This window comes from Aethalodelphis obliquidens, unplaced genomic scaffold, assembly GCF_003676395.1.
Source record: "Aethalodelphis obliquidens isolate GAN/ISIS:26980383/991018 unplaced genomic scaffold, ASM367639v1 scaffold21, whole genome shotgun sequence".
NCBI lineage: Eukaryota > Metazoa > Chordata > Mammalia > Artiodactyla > Delphinidae > Aethalodelphis > Aethalodelphis obliquidens.
In genome coordinates, this window is record NW_020837965.1 from 13,773,734 (window position 1) to 13,800,080 (window position 26,347).

The 26,347-nt window shown below is 35.9% G+C and overlaps 1 protein-coding gene across 1 annotated transcript in view; it reads left to right on the forward strand.

Annotated features, from left to right (window-relative positions):
• The window catches only part of TTC8 (tetratricopeptide repeat domain 8), a 53,224-nt gene that overhangs the window by 14,082 nt on the left and 12,795 nt on the right, over positions 1 to 26,347 (forward strand). The window contains exons 3-10 of the mRNA XM_027120863.1: positions 1,587 to 1,707; positions 2,813 to 2,876; positions 2,991 to 3,150; positions 3,346 to 3,435; positions 6,078 to 6,122; positions 10,819 to 10,904; positions 18,722 to 18,809; positions 21,155 to 21,265. Coding sequence (XP_026976664.1) covers positions 1,587 to 1,707; positions 2,813 to 2,876; positions 2,991 to 3,150; positions 3,346 to 3,435; positions 6,078 to 6,122; positions 10,819 to 10,904; positions 18,722 to 18,809; positions 21,155 to 21,265 — 765 coding nt within the window. The remainder of the gene's footprint in view (positions 1 to 1,586; positions 1,708 to 2,812; positions 2,877 to 2,990; positions 3,151 to 3,345; positions 3,436 to 6,077; positions 6,123 to 10,818; positions 10,905 to 18,721; positions 18,810 to 21,154; positions 21,266 to 26,347) is intronic.

A 26,347-nucleotide genomic window follows, 5' to 3' on the forward strand; every position in this document is an offset into this window, starting at 1 on the left:
TTGGTGTCCATATGTTTGTTCTCTACATCTGTGTCTCTATTTCTGCCCTGCACATTCAATCCCCTCTTGCCATCTGCTTCTGGGAGGACCTGGACTCACACAGGGGAGATAATACCTCATGGTGAGGACCAAAGGCAACAATGTAATTTCCTTTTGTTCCCATTAAAAGGAAAGCATGAAGACTTTTAAAAATTCTTTTTCTTTAAAAATTTTTAAAAATATACATTCCAATTACTTTAGCCCACAAAAGGATCTCTGCCTTCTAATTCTTGTAAAACCATTTTCCATGTAGCTCATTTGTCACATATCATGCATTGCTTTGCCTTGTTATTTAATCCAGTAGGTGATACGTTCAGGAAAATTAGGATCCATGTCTTTATCTTCTCGCATTTCCTTCTCAGAACCTAGCCCAGTGCTACATAAGTAGGAGGTGCTCAATAAATACACGCTGATGCTTCAGTGCATCTCGATATCCTTATGTGAGGACTCTCTGGTCCTCTTGTAGCCTCCATCTGTTCCTCCCTCAGTCCCTTGCCTTCATGCAGCATGCTTCACAGACAGATTCCTAGTATGATGAGGCCTAACCCCTTTCCAGATTTCCCTTGCTGCTGCTCCCCCTGTAGTATAGAGTCGGTCCTATACTGTTGCCTCAAGGGTTGCCTTCTCCCCAAATCTGCCACAGGACACCAAGCTTTATTGCTCTCTGCTTCTATTGAAGCAGAACGGTAAACTTTTCTGATAAAGCAGTTTTAAATATTTCACAAGGTATTTAATCGTGCACACCTTTATGTCTAATTTCTCAGGGTAAAGCAAAGCTGATTAGGTATTTTCTAGGTTCCTTAATTACCTTTCCATTTTTTCCCCCACTTTCTAGCAGGTTTACTAGCTGATCTACTGGCTAGATCACAAAGCAACCAAGATTGTGTTGATTAGTTATTGGGAAGTGGGAAAAATTAATCCTAGTTCAAGTTAACATTTTTGGAATACCTATTGTGTACACAAACCATAGGTGTGATGGAAAATTCAAAAGTGAACAAGGTAAAAAAGCTTGTGTTCTGGGGGAAGGGAGGGCAAACATATGCCCAAATAATTATAGTGTTGATTGAATATAGTAAGTACATAATAATAGAAGTATAAAAGAAAGTGCTTTCTAAGAAAGACAAGAGGGAAGTAGGTTCAGAGTTAAACTATCAGGGAAGTCTTCACGAAGGACTTGGCCCTGAAGGAGAAAGGCAGAAAGAACACGTGGTTGTAGCTTTACTCATCTGTTTTCAAATTATTATTCTAGTAAAATTTTCTATAAAGATCTTCTTTCACTTATAAAAAGGCATGTTAGAAGACTACTAGGTAATTACCACACTTTTGTTTACTAGGTAATTGATCTATTGATTGTTTCTTGATTAATAATGACCTTGTCTTCTTGTATTAGTTCCTGGACATAGCCCTTTAAATTAGTATCATGCATTAAGTATGGTAAACATGTTTGATAAAAAATTAGATAATAATAAAGGATGGCTGATTTCTATAGGCTATGCACTACTTCTAATGCAATTTAAGATATGCTTTATCTTATCTATGCTTTTTAGGCAGCCTGGATTTTAAAAGCACGAGCACTAACTGAAATGGTGTACATAGATGAAATTGATGTAGATCAGGAAGGAATTGCAGAAATGATACTGGATGAAAATGCTATTGCTCAGGTTCCACGTAAGTACTGGTTTTTCAGTTAAGTAAATGAAAAGCCATTAGGAGGAGGAATACTCTCTATGTGTACTTTTTTATAATAAAAATAAGACACATACATGAAGCACGTGTATGCATGAAAAAATATTACCTCTATTCTGCCTTATAGTACAAAGGCACAATTATATTATCTTGAACTTAAGGTGTGAGATTGATGTATAACTATTTTTCAGTAGAAGCTATATTATGCATTTTAAAATATTTTATGAAAAGGCATTCTATCTGAGCTGCTTATCTAATATACCAAAGATTGTTTATCTGAGAGTCTAAACACAGGAAGCATCCAAACAACAGAAGTGTTCTAAAAAAATGATAATTTGAAAACATCACTTCATTGTAATAATCGATGATTTGCTCTAATGCATGATGTGAGGTGATGGAGTGATTTGCTAGGCAGTGACTGTCCATCAGGATTGTCACAGTGGCCTAGTCCCAGCTTGCAGGTGTGCTGCTGTGAATGGTATTGGATGATTACCATGACGTATGGTATCTTGCTGGTAATTTGTTAGTTGTGACAGTTATCAGTCATTTATATATGTTTGGAAGGTAATAGCTGTTTCAATGCTTCAGTGGAAATTGAGAAAAAAAGTACATATGTTTCATGTTAAGATGTCTTTTTTCCCTATCATTTTGCTCTTTTGGAGTTAAAATATCTAAATTCCAAATATTGGGGGTAACTGATCTTTTATTGGGAGAAGAAGTTTGTATGAAAAATAAACTATGAGTATAGAACTGTCATTTTGATGTGTTGGATTTTTGGAACCCGCCTGTCTTGAGTTTGAATGCTGGCTCTACTAACAGGTTGACCTGTTTATTTAAATCTCTAAGCCTTTGCTAAATGGGTTAGTACTACCTACCTTGCAGAATTAGTGTGGAGATTAAATGTAATAACAAAAGTAACATGACAGGTACTCAATAAATATTAATCTCAAACACATTTTTCTAGATACATTTCCTGTTACTAATGTCTTTTTCACCAGGCTAGCACATTTGTGAAAATTGCGTTAGTGGACAGTTTTTACAGATCAATAAATAATATACAAATTGAATTTGCCATCTCATCTTATAGGTCCTGGAACATCTCTGAAACTCCCTGGAACTAATCAGACAGGAGGGCCTAGTCCAGCTGTCAGGTATGTTCAGTATACTCCTGTTTCATTTCCTTTGCCACTAAATATTGACCAGGCTGCATGAGAATCTTCCTTTATTGATCTTCTTTGTATTTTAACAATTTACAATCTTCACAGGCCGATCACTCAAGCTGGAAGACCCATTACAGGTTTCCTTAGACCCAGCACACAAAGTGGAAGGCCAGGCACTATGGAACAGGCCATCAGAACACCCAGAACTGCCTACACAGCTCGCCCTATTACCAGCTCATCTGGAAGATTTGTCAGGCTGGGAACGGTAAATTCTGTCAGCTTTACCATAGCCTTGTATGACCAAAGTAATTTATGTTATGTTAATCATTTTTCACTATTTTTATAGTAGACAATTATATGGAAAATTTACTTGTGTTGGCTTTATAATTTTATGCACATTAAATTCAATTTGTGTTTCGAGAAAGTTTCAGATTTCTTGTTCTATCATTTTTCCCCATAGGCTTCCATGCTTACAAGTCCTGATGGACCTTTTATAAATTTATCTAGACTGAATTTAACAAAATATGCCCAGAAACCTAAATTGGCAAAGGTATGTACTTCAAATTATTTTATGTTATGAAGTAATGTTCAAAATGTTATCATAACATTACAGGAAATGGATAAAAATCTGTGAAGAAAAGACCTTGTCTTGATTGAAATGGAAATGTTTAATTATTCTCATATCTAAAATTTCTCTTAGTATTGAGTTAAGGAAAGTCAATCAGAAATAAAGCATATATACCATTATAATAGGAAATTCTTTTTCTCCTAATAAAGAACAGCAATTTATAACAAAGAAAGCAGATGTTACCCATTACCCACCATCTTTGGGTAATGAAGTTTAGGAGATCATCTGTATGTGTGTATATTTTTCTTTTTCAGCTTGGACTGTTCTCAGAAAAATAATTTTCTATCCTTGTAGGATTTTAGAACTGTCAAAAAGAAGATAAAAAAATGTTCTCTTTCTAATTAGTAATTAATCTGGCATCTCAATAAAGATTGCTTGAGCCAGACAGCAGCAAGCCAACTGCATTAGTACTTCTAACTATTAAATGCTCCTCTAAATTAAAGAGAAAGTGAGAGCAAGAGAAAAAGTGATAAGAGAGTGAGAAGGGAGAGGGAGAGGGAGAGAAAGGAGGATGTTCGTGACCTTTCCAGTACAGAAAAGTTTAGAGGTGAGCATGGAATAATGCAGAGCCAGGAGCAGTTAGCTTCTGGAAATTGGTGTAAGCCTAGCTCAGGTTTTTAGCTGTAATCTCTATGAATTCTGTGCATGAGTGCTGAGCTCATTCCTATTATCAGTTCTACTGGCGTTTAACATATTTAGTAAATATTAAACACTCTAGGGAAAATGAAAAAGGACACTAGCCATACAGACTTGAAATTTAAATCAGGGAAAGGAATGCCAGTTGGCAAACAAGGAATCAGACTATAAGAATGCCAATGATGTTTTTCTTTTTCTTTTTTTTTTTTAAAGTTTATTTATTTATTTACTTTTGGCTGTGTTGGGTCTTCATTTCTGTGCGAGGGCTTTCTCTAGTTGTGGTGAGCGGGGGTCACTCTTCATCGCAGTGCGCGGGCCTCTCACTGTCGTGGCCTCTCTTGTTGCAGAGCACAGGCTCCAGACGCGCAGGCTCAGTAGTTGTGGCTCACAGGCCCAGTTGCTCCGCGGCATGTGGGATCTTCCCAGACCAGGGCTTGAACCCGTGTCCCCTGCATTGGCAGGCAGATTCTCAACCACTGTGCCACCAGGGAAGCCCCCCCAATGATGTTTTTCTTAATTTCTTATTTGATAGCAACCCAGTCAACTTCATTTAGCAAAATCATAAAGTTTTACTTATTTCCCTTTCCTTTATGAGGAATATCTGATTCCTTATCTTTTTAGGCCATTTATTTGAGGTGGCTGAATGGCTACTTAATACCATTGTTGTTTTCTAACCAGGGAGTGTAGTCAGTAGAGGCATTTCCCTCAAATTAGGATGCTTCCAGGACAGACCTGGTCTATGTTACTAGATTTAGATGAACTAGATTTTGCACTTATTTAGTGTGTTGTAGAAATAATGCCAGGTTTCTCTGTCTTTGGTCCCCAACTTACCTTGACTTATCTGGACTCATTTCTAATATTGGCATATTGCTTGGGGTGGCTGGTGACTCCTTGACACTGCCTTGGGTGTTATAACATCCTTTTCATGGCAGTGGTAACACCAACTGCTCTCATAATTTTTTTTTTTTTTTTAATAAGAGAACAAATGGAGGATTAGGAATAGTTTTCTAAAGAGGGCCTCATCCTGATTTCTTTTTTTGGTTGCCTTCAGGTCATCTCTGTTAATAATCTTGATATCTTTCAGGGGTGCTAGCCTCTTTGCAAGTATAAAATAATGGTGTTATGGACAAATGTAGTACCACCAAGAGGTAGTCTGGTAAATGCTTATTTATCCAGATAGGTTGGGGGCAGTATTAGAATAATGATTCTCAGCCCTGGCTGCACATAGAGGCATCTGCATATTAAGGAAAAACTCCCTACTTTACAGTTAAACTCTACTTTGTTTCAGAAAGAACTTCCAGATTTTCCCATGTCTAAAGTGTCATTATTAATATCATAATCACTGTATAATACATGCAGTTTTATGACAGTCCTAAAGTTGGTCTTTTCATTTGTCTCTTTCTGATAAAATAGTATGTGTAATATGAAAAAAATTGTTGAATTATTTGAGCTTTCCAGTTCGTATTCTGTGAAAACAGGAATCAGTTATAAGTAGCCTTATTTTAAAATGAATGGTTGTAACAAATGATGGATAGACCCTTTACTTATAAATCCCAGGCACTTTACAGTACTTTGTTATTTTGGTTCAATTTAGCTGCTGTCAAAATGGCCTTTGAGGGCTTCCCTGGTGGCGCCGTGGTTGAGAGTCCGCCTGCTGATGCAGGGGACACGGGTTCATGCCCCAGTCCGGGAAGATCCCACACACTGCGGAGCGGCTGGGCCTGTGAGCCATGGCCGCTGAGCCTGCGCATCCAGAGCCTGTGCTCTGCAATGGGAGAGGCCACGACAGTGAGAGGCCCGCGTACCGCAAAAAAACCAAAAAAACCCCCCCAAAAACAAAAAAAAATGGCCTTTGAGTTTTGATATGACAATAAAGTACTTTGTTAAAATAAAATCTAATGTATTTTTTTGCATTTTTTTCTTCACAGGCTTTGTTCGAGTATATCTTTCATCATGAAAATGATGTTAAGACTGTAAGTTTTGAATTTGCACTATTTTTAATGTGATTTTTATGACTTTGGGGATTTAGATTCTGAAATGTTCTATTTCTTACCTTATAAACAGATGGAATTATGAAGATTGGAGAATTACTGATACTTTCAAATCCACTGTCAGTTTCAGTAGGAAACTTTGTATAACTATAGAAGTCATAAGACTTGTGCCTGATCTATAGACTAGTAGATCTCCACTAAAGGGCAAGATATAGATAATGGAGAATGCTGCGTAATATGTTTGTGTTAAAGTTTATTTTTTATACTAATAGTTAGCATTGTTGATCCATTTTCTTCTTTGGTCCATATAGTGATTATAGGTTTACTAATACATGTATTTCTGGTCTCTTTGTAGTGTTCCCCATCTCCTCCCCTTTAACATTTTATGATAGAAAATTTCAAACATGTGCAAGTGGAGAGTATAATGAGCCTGTATCAACCATCACCCAGCTTCAACAATAATCAATAATCAGTCGTCTTGGTAGCCTTTCAACAGAGAATTTTAAGGTTACATGCTCAGGACTTCTCCATTTGTGTCATTTTTCAACATGCTAATATGCAAATGAGCAGTAACTTCACAAATCTTGTCCAATCAAATGTAGTTAATTCTACAGTGTCTAATGATAGTATTTTCTGTCATTTTCTTATTCAAGGAAAAAACCTTATATATTAAGTATTCAGGAAGACAAAAGCATTTTTCTCAATTGTGTTTTCTATGTGTCAACCATTATGTTATGTACTAGGAAAACTAATAAAAATATGATATTTGTTCCTGCCTCTACAAGCCATGTAATCTAGCTGAGGAAATAGAATTGACATAATGAAACAGTTAAAAAGGTAATTGCCGGAATGTGAAATTGGTACTGAAGATCAAGGGGAAAAATCAGGGGATAATATTAGTAAAAATCCATAAAATCAGTAGGATTTTTTGGAATGGATGGGAAAAAATGTAAAAGAAGGGTAAAAACATGAGCAAGGTACGGAAAGAGAAATAAATAAACCACATTCTCAAAAATGGGGGTGTCAGAGACATTTTAGAGAAAGAAGTGACAGAACGTGATCTAGATTTGGTATGGGAGACAAAGGAAAGACACAGCTCAAACTTGCCTCTTAAAGATGCTGGAAGAATGACCGTTTTACTAACAGAAATGGGATTATTAAGGAAGGACGTCAGTTTGTAAAGAAGCTGAATAATTCACTAGAAGGCATTTTTAGTTTGAAATTGTGAAAGGCTATCCAAGTGGAGATGTCACTGCATGTATTGGAAGCTGTGACACTAAAATATAGGGGTCCTGGGCCAGATACACAGAGTATGGGAGTTATCGATAATGAAGTGATAGTGGATGTGGTCACATCGAGAAAAGAGAAAACTAAGGTTGGGGCAACTGAGAAACCATGCACATTTCTGTAAATAAAAGTCAGTAATGCCATTTTCACTCAATATATAGCTGGTCAGAGGGTTTCAGGGTGATATATAAAATCATGTAGTTACACTGTCATTAAAAAGAAACATTCAAATACCATCCCATTTTATAAATGAGTAAATATTTGTAATTACTAGAGTATCATAAAGCTATATCCTGACTTTTTGAAGATTAATTCATTTATTGCAGAGACATTTATTCTTTCATCCAACATATTTTGAGCCACTACAGTGTGCCAGGCACTGTTCTAGGCCCTGAGATTACAGAGTGGAGCAAGCAGACAAAATCTCTGCTCTTTTGGAGATTACGTTCCGGTTGGGCAAGGAATAGAGACAGTTAGCAAACTTAAAAATATATAAAATGTCATGGGATAAGCAGTATAAAAATAAAGCAGGGAAACCAGGTAAGAGAATAGATGACATGGGGGAAGTTTGTCCTTTTATATGGGCTGGGAAGTGGTCAGTGAAGTCCACTCTGAAAAGACATTTAAACAGAGACCTGTATGAAGGGAGACAAACCATATGGTTAGGTGGAGGAAGAGCACGTAAATCAGAGAGAACTTTAACTGCGAAGGCCCTGAATATTAGCATTCTTGGATTGTTTAAGGAACAGTGAGGAGGCCACTGTGGCTGGAGTGAGGTCTTTGAAGGGGAAGAGTTGTAGTCAATGGGTTCAGAAAGTTGACAGATCATATGCTGTTTATAGGTCATAGTGATGATGTCTTTATTCATCTTGAAGATGTTGTTCTGCATCTTGGCATTTACATAATTTTGTTGAGGAATGTTGTTTCTTCAGCTACATTGAAAAAATAGAATTTGTTCTATGGAAAACTGTATTTCTGCCTTTGAGTTCTTAATAACTTCCTTCCTCTCCCTTCTTGGGGCAGTATTGGCAATGTTGACAAACTGAAGGGGCGTGTGGGTTGGTGATTCTGGAATCTTTATTTCCATATGCTCTTTAATTTCGTCATGCTGAAGTTGTCGCAACTCTAACAATAGTGAAAGGATGACTGTTTTTTAAACTTTAGAGGTTGGAGCACTATTACTTAGGAAGGTCACTGGGATGCCCAGGTGGATGTATTCACAAACATGTTGTCGAGATCTGCCAAGGTTCCCTTATGGACTTTTATAAACTTACGCCTTTTATTTATGACCTTCTAGGTCTTTATTAATATCTAGATATTGGATTGATTGACTTATTCAAAGATCCTTAAATATAAGTATATAGTAATTTATTTTAAAAAACCGGGGAAGACTTTAAAGAAATATAGCTCTCTGTAACCTCTTTAAAATTTTAAAATGTTAATAGCTTTTAATTATGAATCTTATTACTATGACAGTTTTGTTTGGTTCTTAAGTTATTTTCAACGTAAGTCAGAAGTAAAGAATAGAATTAATTCAGTCAACAAATAATTCTTGAGGGCCTCTTAACCGCACAATGACATTGCAGAGCAACAGAGATGTGTTAAGAAGTGGATGCCTGTCCTCGGGGAATTTAGAGTCCATTTGAAATAGTGACAAGTGGTTTTGTCTAGTGCAGCCCCAGTCTTCAAATGAAGAGTGATCATTAATATGTAATTTTTTTGGCCATTTTTATTCTACATCAGTAATCATATTAATTTCCTCAATTGGTTTAGACAAACTTGTGGGTCCTACATAGGAACCATATCTGAAAGCAAAATCAGCAGCCTGTAATCAGCACTAGGTCTAATCTTGGAAAAATTAGAAGGCGTAAAAAAAATTTAGAATGACATTTTTCTGAAAAATAGAAGGTCTGTTATATTAAACATGAAAGTGAATCTGATCTATTCGCTGGAACAGGTCTTTTAAAGGATTAAGTTAAAATGAATATATTCGGATATTTACAATTTACTCCTGAACTGAGCTGATTGAAATATGGTTCTCTGGTATTTCCAGAGATAATGATAATTGAAATTATACTTTTTTTCTGCATTTTTCACTTCCATTTTTACCTCTTGCTTGGGGAAAAAAAGAAAAATAAGCATATGAACATAGTGTGTAGTGTGCTTTTAATTTCCATAGCTTTCAAGTAGAGGTGTTGATTTTTCAAGTCCATTAGAACCTCAGCATGGTGACACCATTCCTTTATAAATAGTTTGCATATTTAGAAGTCTCCCCTGGAGCGAGGGAAGATGGGGAACACAAGGAAAGTTATTTATTTTGCAGTAGGAGATTCAAGGAGCTCTTCTGGCATTCATTTCAGAAAAGCGTTAATATTAAGAAATGGGCAATAATATGGGATGCATTCTGAGATTATAGAACTGAAAATCTAAGAGTTACTTTAACTGAGCTGTTGGATATCATCATGATGTTAACACTGACTAAAGAATAAAAGGTTTTCAACCTTAAGAGCAAGAATAACAAGTATTATTAAAAAATCGGAATTCTTTTTAAACTAATAACCTGAGTTTTTATTCACCAAATCTTTATATGAGCTTCAGATTTCTGTGAGCTTTGAATTTGTATAAAGATTGATTTACTTTCCTCTTTGTCCAAATGGTTTCCACTTTTTTGGTATAGAATCCTAATTCCTAATGAGATGTCTCTTGTCTGATCTTAAATAATCACTAGAAGGAACAAACTAGAAGACGTTAGAGAGAAAGGGATAAACACATGTAAAATGCAAAAGCAGTTAAGAAGATCCTTTTCAGTCTGCAGCGAAGGAAAGTCTGACCTTTAGAATTACTGGCATGCGAGGTAATGTCAGAATAATGGAATGATGGTTGTTAAAAGACGGCGGTTACCCAAGTACCCCAGCTCCTTTCACTCTTCTTCATGACCCTGTTTTCAAACCTTTTTCTATCTGCATACTTGATCTTTCTTTATTTCTCTACACCTGTTGTTAAAGTGGGGCCTGCAGTTGGGCCTGCCTTACGTGGTAAAGGCTTGACTCCTACTGGGTTTGGAGGCATTTTGGTTGGGAGAGGGTAAAAACTGACGGATTTTTAAATACCATTTTCGTACCTTGTATATTAAAATTGTATTCAAATAGACTGTACATCTGCTTCCCTTTGATCACTGTTTACTTCTCATCTGCTGTCAGTCCTCTGGTCTGGAACTGATTATTTAGGGAAGATTGGTGGGGCCATCTGGAGACATGAGCAGCTTGAGTTTCTGTCTGATTTCTAATGCATGTTTTGATTGATGCTAATTATATAGTTTATTTCATTATTTTTTGTTTCTGTTTATTGTTAGAAAAGAAAATCCTTATCTAAAATGAATTGTTTTTCAAAGGCTTTGGATTTGGCTGCCCTCTCCACAGAGCATTCTCAGTACAAGGACTGGTGGTGGAAAGTGCAGATTGGAAAATGTTACTACAGGTAAAATTTTGATTATTTGGAAAAGGCTTAGAAGCAGCAACATATTTTAGAGTCTCAAATCTGGTAACCTTTTCTGGGGGATAGATTTCCTCACGAAGAAAGGAGAACTGTGTCTTTGGCTTACGTGAGGAAGCATTTACTTAGCAATCACATGATGGCACTAAGAACTGACACCTTTAGAATAGTAAAATTTTAGAGCTGGGAAGGGGAAACTTTGAGACCATCACATCCAACACTCCTTTTCAGATGAGGAAGCTGAGGCCAGAGAGAGGTTGTGATTTGCATCAGGAACTAGTCAGTAACAGACCTAGGACTAGAATCGAGTCTGTTTGTTCTCACTCCACTCCTCTTGGCTCTCAAGTCTTTCCTCCCTCCCTCCCTCCCTCCTTCCTTCCTTCTTAATTTTTATTGGAGTATAGTTGATTTACAATGTCGTGTTAGTTTCAAGTGTGCAGCAAAGTGAATCAGTTATGCATACACATATATCCACTTTTTTTTTTTTTAGATTCTTTCCCCATCAAGTTTTTATTTCTACTGATGCCTCACGTCTGTAAAGTGCTTTATAGTTGAGATAGCTTGTCCACACATTACATTATCTCACTTAAATCTTATGGCACTTTGGATATAGTTGCTATTATTAGCCCTTTGTCCAGATGTGAGAAACTGAGCCTCAGAAAGATAAAGTGACTTTCCGAAATTCATGTAGCTAGTATGTGACAGAACGAGAATTTGAGCTCAGCTTTCTGATGCCACTTCTTTTACTATTTGCACAATCCCATGGTGTTTCTCTAGGATCTAAATAGTCTTACACTAATTTACTTAATGTTTAAACACATTTTTAAGCAAATTAATTGAGAGATAAAAAAAGTTGTAATAATTTATGCATATTATATAGCAACTGGTAAATAGGATCTGAAATGATTGCTTGATATTGAAATGCACTTGGAGCATTTGAAAAATAGTGACAAATGAAAAATTATATTTTATAAAGATAAATATGTCTTTTATTATTCAAAAACAAGGTAGACTAGGTACTGTGAGTATCCTTCGATGGTTATTAACTTTAGTTATTAGTTAAACACTGTGAGGAAAAGGAAATATATAAATAGAATAAAAAGGATGCTTATTCTTCTACTATTGAAATTAAGACTATTTTCCATTTAGATATTTCACATAGAACTCTGAAGTATTTTTTCCTACTGTTAGATTGAGGAAGTATTTTCTGCTAAAAGGTAATTTTGGACAATTATAACATTAAACTCTTATGAATATAATTTCTGAAGACAAGCTTGAAATCTTGAGCTTCTAAGCAAAACTCTCAGAAATCTATAATAATGAGAGAAAAGCACAACTTGGATTCCTTCTGCCATCCATATAAGATGGCATTTAAATGAGTATATTTTGTCATATTAATTATTGTTCTCCTCTGTTCCTTAATAGCTTCTTGTCTTATTATGTATTCAGCATTCATTCATTTATTCATTTGCTCAAATGGCTTACATTTGAGTGGAGGAGAGAGAACAGGAAACAATTATAAATGTGGTTCCCATTATGATAGAAGCAAGTGCAGGGTGCAGTGGGAGCCCAGAGAAAGATGTCAAGGATGGATTGCAGAGGATGTAGCCCCATATTGACTTCTGTCTCTTTGCTCCTGATCATTAAGTTCTACTGGTTCTTCCTCTGCAGTATCTCTTACAGTTGCTCCACTGCTACCCATTCCCACTCCAGTGCTTTAATCCTGGCTTTTAGTGTGATTTGTTTGAATTGCTACATTAGGTACTTATCTGGGTTTTCTGCCTCCATTTTCTTGTCCCATCAATCCTTCCTGTATACCCCACTGTCAGAGTAACTGTTGCAAAAAAAACAGCTCTTGTTGGATTCTTTGGTTAATCTCCATTATCTCTGAAATGAAGTCTGGATTTTAAGTGTGGCACCCATGACTTTGTCCCAGTCTACAGCTTTTCACTTTTCTGTTACTTCTCTCATTCCTTGTTGTGTTTTCCTTTTCAATTAAACCCAACAACTCAGCCCTCCCCTGACATGCTGTGTACTTTCCTGCTTGTGTGCTTATGCTGATAGTTTGCTTCCATCAGAGATATTCCCTCACCCCCACCCCATCCTATCTAGCTGTCAAAATCTTGCCTGTTACTTCCCCGCTGAAACTTAGTTTGCTCCTCCGCTGTGCTCTCAAAACACTTTTTTTCTCATTGGCCATAATGCAATTAAATTTATTTTAAAATATGTTTTGTTTCAATCTTTACTGGTACCTTCAGAACATGGTTGTTATCTTCATTTTTGCAACTCCTTACCATCATTAAATGTGCATGCAGTTGATCCTTGACAATGTTTATTGAATTAAATTGGAGAGAACAAGTTGGCAGTTGGTGGAGATCATCTCTGGACTCTGATTCTTTGATATTGTCCTGTGTTTGTGAACTTGACTGATGTTTTCATTATTCCTAGACTTTCTTTACACATGGTGGCCACTCCATTTCCTCTGCACAGGAACCCATGTGATAAATTCCTTTTTGATAGGGCTAGAAGAAATGATCTCTTAAGGGTACAGTAATAAAACACATATGACTCATTCTTCTTTCCTTTCTTTGGTTTCCAGGTGATTCAATAGCTCTGATTGCTTGTTTGCTTTTTAATTTGTTTATTCTCCATTTTTTTTTATAAATCTATTTCTGTTTTCATATTCTTATTTTACATGTATCTTGTTATTGTAATCCCTTTTAAATCATTTTTTGAAAGAGACAACTTAGTTACAAATATAGACTCTCATGGATAATTAGGTGTTCATGGAATTCAGTGACTGAACTTCAGCCACGTGTTTAAGACTTGAATGTTCAGTTGAAGCTTTGTATATAAATATAAAGCCGTTCTTCAGAACTTCAGAGTTCTCTGATAACATTTTATGAATACTCCTTGTAAAAGTTGTGGGACCTTTGAAGCGGTAGGGGCTTCTACTACATCACACATCCTCTAACTTTAGGCCAGATTTTGGGGTCACTTTTAACCTCATTGTCCCACATTGTCCATTGTCCCACGTTCTCCATTGTCCCAAATAGCTGGGTATAGCCATGCCAGTACTTGAGGCTTAGGTTAGGAAAAAAGAACAAAGCTATTCTTTCAAGAATGAAAGTAACATAATGGACCATATTGTATGTTGTTTTGACTTTATTTTACAAAATAAAAGCATTGTCATAAAGTGCTAAGTAGCTCTTAGATGTCTGGGGATGAGTAGTTATGAGAAAGCCCAACAGATCTATTAAAGACAGGCTGAAGTGCGCTTTAATGATTGATTTCATTTCCCTGGGCAGAAGAAGTGCGTGTTGACATCAGAGCAGTTATATTTAGGCAAGGAACAAGTCTGAAGTTCATAGACTAGATACAAAAAAAGGAAAAGAAAATGTTTGTAGAATAATAAAATGGTACAGCTGTTTTACTCGAGTGGCAATTACTATTTACCTCAAAATTGTTTAAAGTTTAAAAATGGGTTTATGCAAAGTCAAAAAATACCTTGAAATAAGTGAAAATGGAAATACAACACACCAAAACTTATGGGATGCAGCAAAAGCGGTCTTAAGAGGGAAGTTCCTAGCAATAAATGCCTACTCAAGAAACAAGAAAATTCTCAGATAAACAACCTAACTTTACTCCTCAAGGAACTAGAAAAAGAAGGCCAAATGAAACCCAGAGTTAGTAGAAAGAAGGAAATAACAAAGATCAGAGCAGAAATAAATGAAATAGAGATTAAAAAGACAGTAGAAAGGATCGATGAAACCAAGAACTAGTTCTTTGAAAAGATAAACAAAATTAACAGAACTTTAGCTAGACTCACCAAGAAGATAGAGTACTCAAATAAATACAATCAGAAATGAAAGAGGAGATGTTACCACTGATACCACAGAAATACAGAGGATCATAAGAGACTACTATGAACAATTATAGGCCACCAAACTGGACAGCCTAGAAGAAATGGATGCATTACTAGAAACATAAAATCTTCCAGGACTGAGTCATAGAAATAGAAAATCTGAACAGACCAAGTACTAGTAAGGAGATTGAATCAGTAATTTAAAAACTCCCTATAAACAAAAATTCAGGACAAGAGAGCTTCACAGGTAAATTCTGCCATTCAAAGAAGAATTAATACCAATCTTTCTCAAACTGTTTCACAAAATGGAAGAGGAGGGAACACTTTTGAACTTATTTTATGGGGCCAGCATTACCCTGATACCTAAACCAAATAAGGACACCACAAGAAAAGAAAATTACAGGCCAATATCACTGATGAACATAGATGCAAAATTCCTCAACAAAATATTAGCACATCAAATTCAACATTACACTAAAAGGATCATAAGAATGATTAAGTGGGATTTATTCCAGGGATGCAGGGATGGTTCAATATATGCAAATCAACCAATGTGATACACCACATTAACGAAATGAAGGATGAAGATCACATGATCATCTCAGTAGATGCAGAAAAAGCATTTGACAAAATTCAACATCCAGTTACGATAAAAATTCCTAACAAAGCGGGTGTAGAGCGAATGTACCTCAATATAGTAAAGGGCGTACATGACAAGCCTGCAGCTAAAGTCATACTCATTGGTGGAAATCTGAAAGATTTTGCTCTAAGATGAGGAATAAGATAAGGATGCCCACTCTCACCATTTTTATTCAACATAGTATTAGAAGTCCTATCCAGAGAAGTTTAGGCAAGAAAAAGAAATAAAAGGCATCCAAATCAGAAAGGAAGAAGTAAAACTGTCTGTTTACAGATGACATGATACTATATATAGAATATCCTAAAGACTCCACCAAAAAACTACTGGCACTAATAAGTGAATTCAGTAAATTTGTAGGATACAAAATGAATATACAGAAATTTGTTGCTTTCTGTACACTAATAACAAACTATCAGAGAAATTAAGAAAACAATCCCAATTACAATAGCATCAAAAAATAAAATAACTTGGAATAAATTTAGCCAAGGAGTTGAGACACCTGTACACCAAAAACTATAAGATATTGATAAAAAAATTGATGAAGGCATAAGTAAATTGAAAGATATTTCACATTCGTGGATTAGAATTATTATTGTTGAAATGTCCATACTACCTGAAGCAATCTACAGATTCAGTGCAATCCCTATCAAAATTACAATGGCATTTTTGAAAGAAATAGAACAAACAATCCTAAAATTTATATGGAACCACAACAGACCCTGAAGAACTAAAACAACCTTGAGAAAGAAAAACAAAGCTGGAGGCATCACATTCCCTGACTTCAAACCAAATTACAAAGCTATAGGGATTGTATAAAGTAGATAACTAATAAGAACCTGCTGCATAAAAAATAAATTAAATTAAAAAAAAAAGTTATAGGGATCAAAACAGTATGCTGTTGGCATAAAAACAGACACATAGATCAATGGAACAGAATACAGGGCCCAGAAATAAACCCATGCACACGTAGTCAATAAATTTACAAAAAGGGACTTCCCTGGTGGCACAGTGGTTAAGAATGCACCTTCCAATGCAGGGGACACGGGTTCGAGCCCTGGTCTGGGAAGATCCCACATGCCGAAGAGCAACAGCCCTTGTGCCACGACTACTGAGACTGCACTCTAGAGCCCATGAGCCTCAACTACTGAGCCTCAATGCCACAACTACTGAAGCCCGCGTGCCTAGAACCTGTGCTCTGCAACAAGAGAAGCCACTGCAATGAGAAGCCCAGGCACCACAACGAAGAGTAGCCCCCTTCACTGCAACTAGAGAAAGCCCGCACGCAGCAACGAAGACCCAATGCAGCCAAAAACTAATTAATTAATTTAAAAAATTTATAAAAAGTCAAGAATGTACAATGGGGAAAGGACAGTCTCTTCAATAAATTGTGTTGGGAAATAGGACAGCCACATGCAAAAGAATGATGGATCACCATCTTACACCATATACAAAACTAACTCAACATGGATTAAAGATTGAATATAAGACCTGAAATCATAAAACTCCTAGAAGAAAACATATGCAGTAAGCTCCTTAACAGTGGTCTTGGTGATGAGTTTTTGGATTTGACACCAAAAGCAAAGGCAACAAAAGCAAAAATAAATAAGTGAGACTTTTTCAAACTAAAAAGCTACTGCACAGCAAAGGAAACCATGAACAAAATGAAAAGGCAACCTACCAAATGGGAAAAAATATTTGCAAATCATATATCCAAAAGGGGTTAACATCTAACATATATAAAAAAACTCATGAAAGTCAATAGTAAAAAAAAAAAAATCCGATTAAAAAATGGGCAGAGGCTCTGAATAGATATTTTTCTGAAGAAGACATTACAGATGGCCAACAGGTACACGAAAGGGTGCTCAACATCACTAATCATCAGGGAAACTCAAACCAAAACCGCAGTGAGATATCACCTTACATTTGTTAGAATGGCTATTATTGAAAAGATGAGAAATAGCAAGTGTTGGTAGTATGTGAAGAAAAAGGAACCCTCATGCACTGTTGGTGGGAATGTAAGTTGGTGCAGCCATATGAGAAACAGTATGGAGCTTCCTCAAAAAATTAAAAATGGAACTACCATATGCTTCAGCAATTCTAGTTCTGGGTATTTATCTGAAGAAAGTGAAAACACTGACTCAAAGAAAAGATATCTACATCACCATGTTCATTGCAGCATTATTTACAATAACCAAGATATGGAAACAATCTAAGTGTCCATCAACAGATGAATGGATAAAGAAATATATATATATGTATATGTATGTGTGTATATATATGTATATATGCAATGGAATATTATTCAGCCATGAAAAAGAATGAAATCTTGCCATTTGCGATGGTATGGATGGACCTTTAGGGCATTATGCTAAGTGAAATAAGTCTCATAGAGAAAGACAAATACTGTATGATCTCACTTATGTGAGGAATCTAAAAAAATAAAATAAAGAACAAAGCTCATAGATACAGAGAACAGATTGGTGGTTGACAGAGCTGGAGGGTAGGGGGTGGGCAAGTGGGTGTAGGGAGTCAAAAGGTACAAACATCCAGTTATAAAATAAACAAGTCATGGGAATGTCACATACAGCATTGCAGCAATAGTTAATCCTGTATTGCATGTTTGAAAGTTGCTAAGAAAGTAAACCTTAAAAGTTCCCATCACAAGAAAAAATTCTGTAACTATATCTATATTCTGTAACTATATTAACAAAATGAAGTGTATATTCTGTAACTATATTAACATATGTATGGTGACGGATATTAATTAGACTTACCGTGATGATCATTTTGCAATATATGCAAATATCAAATTATTACGTGGTACACCTGAAATTAATATAATGTTGTATGTCATTATACCTCACTTTAAAAAAATGGGCTTTTATCTCAAAGCAGATGTTTTCAAAGAAATGTCATCTTCAGTTCTTCCAATAAAATGGAGGCTCTAAGCATTTATTGAGGTCATGTGACATATGTCAGCTGATCATAAGCTCTTTGGGTGGTGAACTGGTGTGACCTTGCTCCCTGGCGGCTATTAGTCCTGCTGTGACTAGGCTTCAGACAAACTCTTTACATACCATTTAAGCATTAGGCAGTGAATATGGGAAAATAGGAATCTTTCTCCTAAACTATATAAACATACATGTTAATATGTATGTGTGTATAGCATCACCTTCTTTGCTACATGCTTACTCTTACAGATGTAATTTGGCTCTAATTCATATCCTCAAGGTATGAATAAATGCTGTAGTATTTATTTTAAATTGAATGTCTAATTTTTTAAATGGCTGTTCTTAGGTTAGGAATGTATCGTGAAGCAGAAAAACAATTTAAATCAACCCTGAAGCAGCAGGAAATGGTAGATACATTTCTCTACTTGGCAAAAGTAAGTATTCTTAATTTGAGTGGAATTTGTCTTCTCTGGGGTAAATGTTTAAATTCTGACAAGTGCGTGGGGAGAGTTACCAGTTTCTTTAGGAATATTTGACAAGTTAATGTGTTCAGACTTAAGTTTGTTGTTGTTGTTTTTCTTTTTTAATAATAAGGGAAAAGGTGAGAACATATGGAGAATACCCATCTCAGGAAAAATTGCTTGCCGTGAAAAATAAGACAACACCTTTGAAATATTGCCCATTAGAACAGAAGAAAATGCCACAGGCTTACTACCCCCATGGGTAACAAGCCCCAGAGAGGCACTTTTCTGCAGCACGCTTGTCTCCCACCTAAGCAGACTATAGAGAGCAGGGATTGTTTTTATATAGGTCCTTCACTTTTTGGCTCTGCCATTATTACAAAAACAATATTTCCCATTTACTGAGCACCTACTCAGTGGTAAGGTATCCTATCAGGTCTGTTCCATATGCAATTTAACCCTCATAGCAACACCACGAGGCAGATTTTAACATTTCCTTTGTACTCTTAAGCAAAGGGAGACCTAAAGAGGGTAACTAAGATTTTCAAGCTCACTTGGCTATTTGCCAGCATTCAAACTCAGGAATTTCTGATTCCAGAGCTGACTCACTGCCCTGTAGTGCCATCCACAAACCACAACAGAAGTGAAGGGCCACCTAGAATTTTCAGTATTGGAATAAAGTTACTTCTTTACCCTCACCGAGGCTACTTTAAAGGAACATTTGTTGAAGTGGTGGTTAGGATATCATCTTGCTATATCTTTAAGACTTTTTTAAATTTAAGAAGTGTGGTTAAAAAAAAAAAAAGTGTGGTAAAGGAGGTTGAAAAGAAGATGAGATGTAAAAGGAAGTGCTACTACTTTCTAAATATGGTATTGCACTAATACGTATAAAATGGATAACTAATAAGAACCTGCTGTATAAAAAAATAAATAAAAGAAAATTCAAAAAAATATGGTATTAACGTTTGCATTCTAAAAAGAAACAAAATGGAAATTCTGCCATATAAACTTACTGTGATAATCTTAGTATGTTTATAGTGGTTTTTCAGAAATATTTGAAACTATCTGGTTCTAAGTATCTTCTATACATTATATGTTAAAATTCTTAAAGAGTTTTCTAAACATCATAGTAAAATTTTCTGACAGCTTGAAATTATAACTCAGGTCACAGTATTTGACTATCATCTTAATTGATAATCACTTGCCACGTGGTTAAAAAATGTACTTTTTAACTATTGTTAAATATGAGTAGTCATATTTAATAGTTCTAATTTGACTATTTTTTCATAAATTTATTTGTTTAAATCCATTGTTGCCTACATGACTATATAGAGGTACAATTTACTTATTTTCTTTAATATGTGAAGGAATTATTGCTCAGTAATAGAGACCAAGCAGATTTTAGGAACCACATTATTTCTTAAAATTTTAGATTGTTAATTTAAAAATTATTAAATATTTTATATTACGTAGTATATGGAATTATATACTTACTATATTTTAAAAAGCAGTTCAGAAGCATGTAAGGTAATAATTGAAAAGTTTTCATCCATACCCTTCCCTCTAATCTCATACTTTAGCAGTAAACACTGCAAGCAGTTTTTTGTGTATCCATTTGGGCCTCTTCAAAGCACAATCTGAATGTTTAGGAAGAAACAGAGGATCCAAGGTCATGAAGAAAAAAATGTCATAATCTTATGTTTCTATACATAAAACTATAATTCTCTTATTTTAGAAATTCCTAATAAGTATATGGTTTATCCACGCTAATGTTCCAGTTGCTAATTAAGCAGAAACTATCAAGTGCCAACCCTCTCAACTCCCTGACCCTGTACCCTACAAATCTGTTTCTCCTCTATTTCCGAGGGTCCTTCTCCCAAACCACCATCTCCAGAGGCTCTCCCCGGCTGCTCCTTCTCAGACCTTCTTCCATGGGTCGTCCCCTCTTTCTCCAGCATCTTCAAAATCAGCCTCATAATTGGTCTTTATAGTGCCAGCCTATAGATATACTTATGTCTGTTCCATCCTAGAAAGATTTTCCCTTGATCCTTTCTTTTCTAGTCCTGGCCAGTCTCTGTGACAATAGTAAGTCCACAGTAAGTGTTTGCTGAATGAATAAATGAATGAATGCTTCATATACAACATGTGGATATAAAAGTATAGTATCATTATTGGAAATTAATCCAACAGATTTCTGAAATTTTTATACTGTAATATCTAGGAGATAATTTGTTACTAAGCAATAATTATAAACTTGTCATAACAAATGCTATTATTTTAAGAACCAGTACTTTTATCGAAATGTATCTTGGTTTTAGGTTTACATCTCATTGGATCAACCTGTGACTGCTTTAAATCTTTTCAAACAAGGCTTAGATAAGTTTCCAGGAGAAGTAGCCCTACTTTGTGGAATTGCCAGGATCTATGAGGTAAGGTTCATATCATTCAAAGAGTTGTTGTAAAATTGAGGTTGTATGCTACTTAAGTAAGGTCATAGTCCCTTGGGGTCTTATAAAGGATAACAGTTTATAAAATTATGATTGTTGGCCTGTGATTTACCAACAGAATAAGAGATTTTAGTGTATGCATTAGTCAAACTAAGTTTTTATTATGAAGTATTTCAAACATATAGAAGGGTATAGAGAATGGTATGAGATAGGGATTTAAATGTTTCTGATTTCAAATATCTTTTAACATAGAACAGTTCAAATAAAGGTCTGCCTTTCAAATGAATAAACAAAAGGCCCCAAGAAAAATTAAAACCACAACCAAATAAAATTAGCAAGGATAAATCATTTTAAACAAGTTTCTGTACAGAACAAGCAATGAACAATAGGCAGCACAACATGTTCATTTAGAAGAAACAAGACCAAAATGAAAGTGATAAATTTTAAAAAAAGAACATAAAGGGAAAGAATCCCAACAGAGAAAAGTATGATAGACATGCAGAAATCCCTTAAGACATATGTTGTGTAGGCTGCAACGCTAAGGAACAAACTTTAGTAATTAACCCTCAATCCATTGTCACATAAGGAGAAAAGGAATACACTGGAAATCTTTGTATGGTAAACTTTATTTGAATTGTTCTATGTTAAAAGGTATTTGGAATGAGAAACATTACCCTAGGAAATATTATTCTTGTGGTCCTTGAACTTTACTGTGAATAGAAGTGACTTTGGGAGTGTTTTGAGAGTGAGGCCCATTTTCTGCCTTCTGAATCAGCTGTCCTGGAAGGTGGGATGTAGATTTTTGTCTGCTTAGCAAGCTCACTAAGTGATTCTGAAGTATAACAGAGTTTGAGGATCATTGCAAAATTCACTTTCTTATTTGCAGTTTTGTTTTAAATAACTAAAAATCTAATTAGAGTTAATATTCTGTGCATTGGTTCAAAAATAACCACTAATAGCTACTATAAAATCACTTAAATGATACCACGGTTGTTTATACACTTGAAGTGACATTTATATGCTTGAAGATATTATTTAAAGGACAAAAATAGAATCTGTGTTTATTCATACATATGAAAATTTATGTGCTAAAGATTGTCTATTAAACCAATTGGATTATTGGATTATTGAATAGTTTAGAAATAGAGCTGGATGAGTAATGATTTCTTATACTAAAAGAACCCATTGCCTCAAAGATTTAAAACCATGAATGTTCCAGAAGAAAATACAGATGAATTATCTGTATAAACTTGGAACGGGGAAGACCCTCCTGAGCATGATAGTAAGTCAGAAAGCCATAACAGAAAAAAATTGATAAATTTGAGAACGTAAAAGTTAACTTTTCTATATTGTAAAAACAAAAATACCAATAAAAGCAAACTCAAACAAAAAAAGGTAAAAATATCAAACAGGGCACATACTTGCCGTACCTGGGACAGAAAAAAGGGCTTCTTTTCATTTCCTCAGTTTATACATTGCTTAACAATTGCTGGGTTTCAGGTGGTTTCCAATTGATGGAGAATTACACATAGACACATACCTGTGCATACACAAACTTATAAATTCTCATTTTGGTCAAGCATGTAAACACGGAAACTCGGTATTTCCTCAGAGCAGTTGTGGAGGTGAGATCACAGTGTGACCATTGTTGTCCTTCCAGCCCACACAGTGGCTGCTGACTGTCTCCACGCCAGTAAAGTCCCCCCAGAGATGAGACAACTGCCAAACCCCAGCTGCATTTCAGCTACCCCGCTGCCCTTTCATACCGGCGCCGGTTAACACACATCTGGAACAACTCAACCAAACCATCTGTGCTTCTCCTCTGAAGGGAATGGTTATAAACACAGGGCCTCGCTGGGTTTTGAACTGAATTCAGCATCAGCACAGGCTCATTGCATCCGGAAGGAGAAAACAGTCGGTGTCCAGGGATCCCCGAGCTACAGCTGTGTCTCCAGCTCTCCTGAGCCCAGGAGGGTGGTTTCCCACCCAAGCCCCTCATACACATAAACAAATAATAAAAGAACAAGAGACAGGATAAGAAAACTGGCAAAAAACACGAATCCACAATTCACAGAAAAAGAAATGTAAATACCTGGTGTGTTGAATGTCTAACCTCAGTAATGATTAAAGAAATAAAAATTCAAACAATAGTGTCAGTTTTTACTTAATCAGTTAACAAAGATGAATAAGTTCCGTGGCATTTAAGGTTGTCAAGGGTGTGGAGGAACAGAGGTCACGTATGAACATTGTTGCTGGGAGTGTACATTGGTACAAGCCATTTGGAGGCTATTTGTAATTATGAGATTTTTAAACATGCATTTAAATTTATTTAACATCAGCACGTATTTTATAATAACAAGTTTGAAAAACTGCATGTAAGGTTGTCAAAAACATGTTAGTTTCAGTCTAAAATTCCTAGAGATTACATAAATTAAGTCCATGCCCATCAATCAAGTATACAAACATTCTAAGATGTTCTTTTTTTTTCTTTTTTATTGAAGTATAGTTGATTTACAATATTGTCTTACAGGACAATATTGTCTGCTCTGGGGAGCAGACTCACAGACATAGAAGACAGACTTAGGGTTACCAAAGGGGAGAGGGAGTTGGGGAGGGACAAATTAGGAGTATGGGATTAACAGATACAGACTACTAAAGTAATTTTATAGAACTGAAAGCCTTGAAACAATTGACCATTGAGGCTGGAGTCTTCTTTGAATTGGACATTACCACCTGTTTCAGACTGAGTTATGTCCCCTCCCCCCACCTCCCAATTCATATGTTGAAGCCCTAACCCCCAATGTGAGGGTATTTAGAGATAGGGCCTTTGGGAGATAATTAGGATTAGATGAGCTCACGAGGATAGGGCCCTTGTGATGGGATTAGTGCCCTTATAAGATGAGACAACAGAAAGTACTTGAGCCCTCTCCCTCTGTCTCTGTTTCTCTCTCTCTCATGAGAGGACACCGTGAGAAGGTGCAAGCCAGGAAGAGAGTCCTCACTAGAACTCGACCATGCTGACACCATGATCTTGGACTTCTAGCCTCTAGAACTGTGAGAAAATAAACTTCTATTGTTTAAGCCGCTCAGTCTATGGTATTTTGTTATGGCAGCCCAAGCAGACTAATACACCAAGTTTGGCAGCTGTAACGCTGAATGAAGCCTTGTACTGTGGGGTGCTGTTGCCCTGGAAACCAGATAAGTCATGTTCAGGGGGCCCCATGGTTCATGGGGCCATTAAGGCTCACTGGTCAGGTCACATCCTGAGTGTGAAGATTATTCTTTGGAAGGAGAAAGTCTTAGTCTGCTCGGGCTACTATAACAAAATACCATAACCTGGGTGACTTAAACAACAGAAATTTATTTCTCACAGCTCTGGAGGCTAGGAAGTCCAAGATCAAGGTGCTGGCCATTTCAGTTCCTAGTGAGGGATCCTCCTGGTCTGGATACCTTCTTCCTCTATCCTTATATGGTGGAGAGAGAGATCATCTCTCAGGTGTCTCTTCTTTAAGGGCACTAATCCCAATTATGAGGACTCCACACTCATGTCTTAATTACTTCCCAAAGGTTCCACTTCTAAATACTATCACATTGGGGATTAGGGCTTCAATATGAATTTTGGGAGGACACAAACAGCCCATGTCAGGGAAGGACTTATTGTATATATAGGGGTGGGGATTACAGGGTCGTGAGTTAAGATGCTCATTTGTTGTTTCCTTTTAGTTTTACGAGGCTTTTGTTTTACCAAAAAATAGAAAATATACTTCTATTGAAATTATTTTTTATACTTTTCAATGGGTTCTTATGTTCTTAAAATATTAAGAACGTGGAATAGTTGTGTATAAAAGCAGTGTAGAATTCAGGAGAAAATTAACTCAGAGTTAACTAACAAATGTATCAACATCCCTGTGTTTTGAAAACAGTTTAGTTATTTTTCAGCTATAAGCAATGAATGAAAAAGCCTCTTTTCTTTAGGAGCCAAATCTTGGAAGCACTTTGAATAAGAATTTCAAATATAAAGCATGTGAAAAAATATATATAAAGCATGAGTTTGGATCAATCTGTGGATGTTATATCAGGGTTTTATGGGACTAATAAATAACACTCCTGTTTCTCCAATTTGAGAACCAACTGAAAAGTAGATACAAGATTCACACAAATGGAGGATAAACCATTAATTTTATTATTGATAAAAGCAGAATTGGAGCATGTGGCTCTAGATTATGACCAAAAGGACTTAATATTGTTCTATCTCTGAGTTACACAGACTAATCCATCCTGTAGTGTACCCTACCCAGGAGAGCCTGCTCTACACAGCAGGGAAGAGAATGTGGGCATCTTATAGGAAAGTTGACTTCTAAAGAGACCCAGAAGGGGCTGAGACAGCCATACTCATTTGCCTCATGGGAATGAGGGAATGAGTGGGAAGAAAGGCCCCCAAATCATTCTAATTATCAACATTTCTCAAAGTGTGGTTCAGAGATTCCTGGGGAAGTCCTTTCTAGGAGTCTATAGGGTCAAAACCATTTTCATAATACTAATAGTATTGATGAAATTGGTGATAAATTTAATAGATGTAAGTTTTTAATTGAGATATAGTTGATATACAATACTGTATAAGTTATAGGTGTACAACATAATAATTCACAATTTTTAAATGTTATATACTCCATTTATGGTTATAAAATATTGGCTATATTTCCTGTGTTGTACAATATATTCTTGTAGCTTATTTTGTACATAATAGTTTGTGTCTCTTAATCCCCTGTCCCTGTCTTGCCCATCCTTCATTCCCTCTCCCCACTGGTAACCACTAGTTTGTTATCTATATCTGTGTCTGTTTCTTTTTTGTTATATTCACTAGTTTGTTGTATTTTTTAGATTACATATATAAGTGACATCATATAGTATTTGTCTTTCTCTGACTTATTTCATTATGCATAATACACTCCAAGTCCATTCATGTTGTTGCAAATGGTAAAATTTCACTCTTTTTTATGGCTGAGTAGTATTCTATTGTGTGTGTGTGTGTGTGTGTGTGTGTGTGTGTGTGTGTGTGTGTGT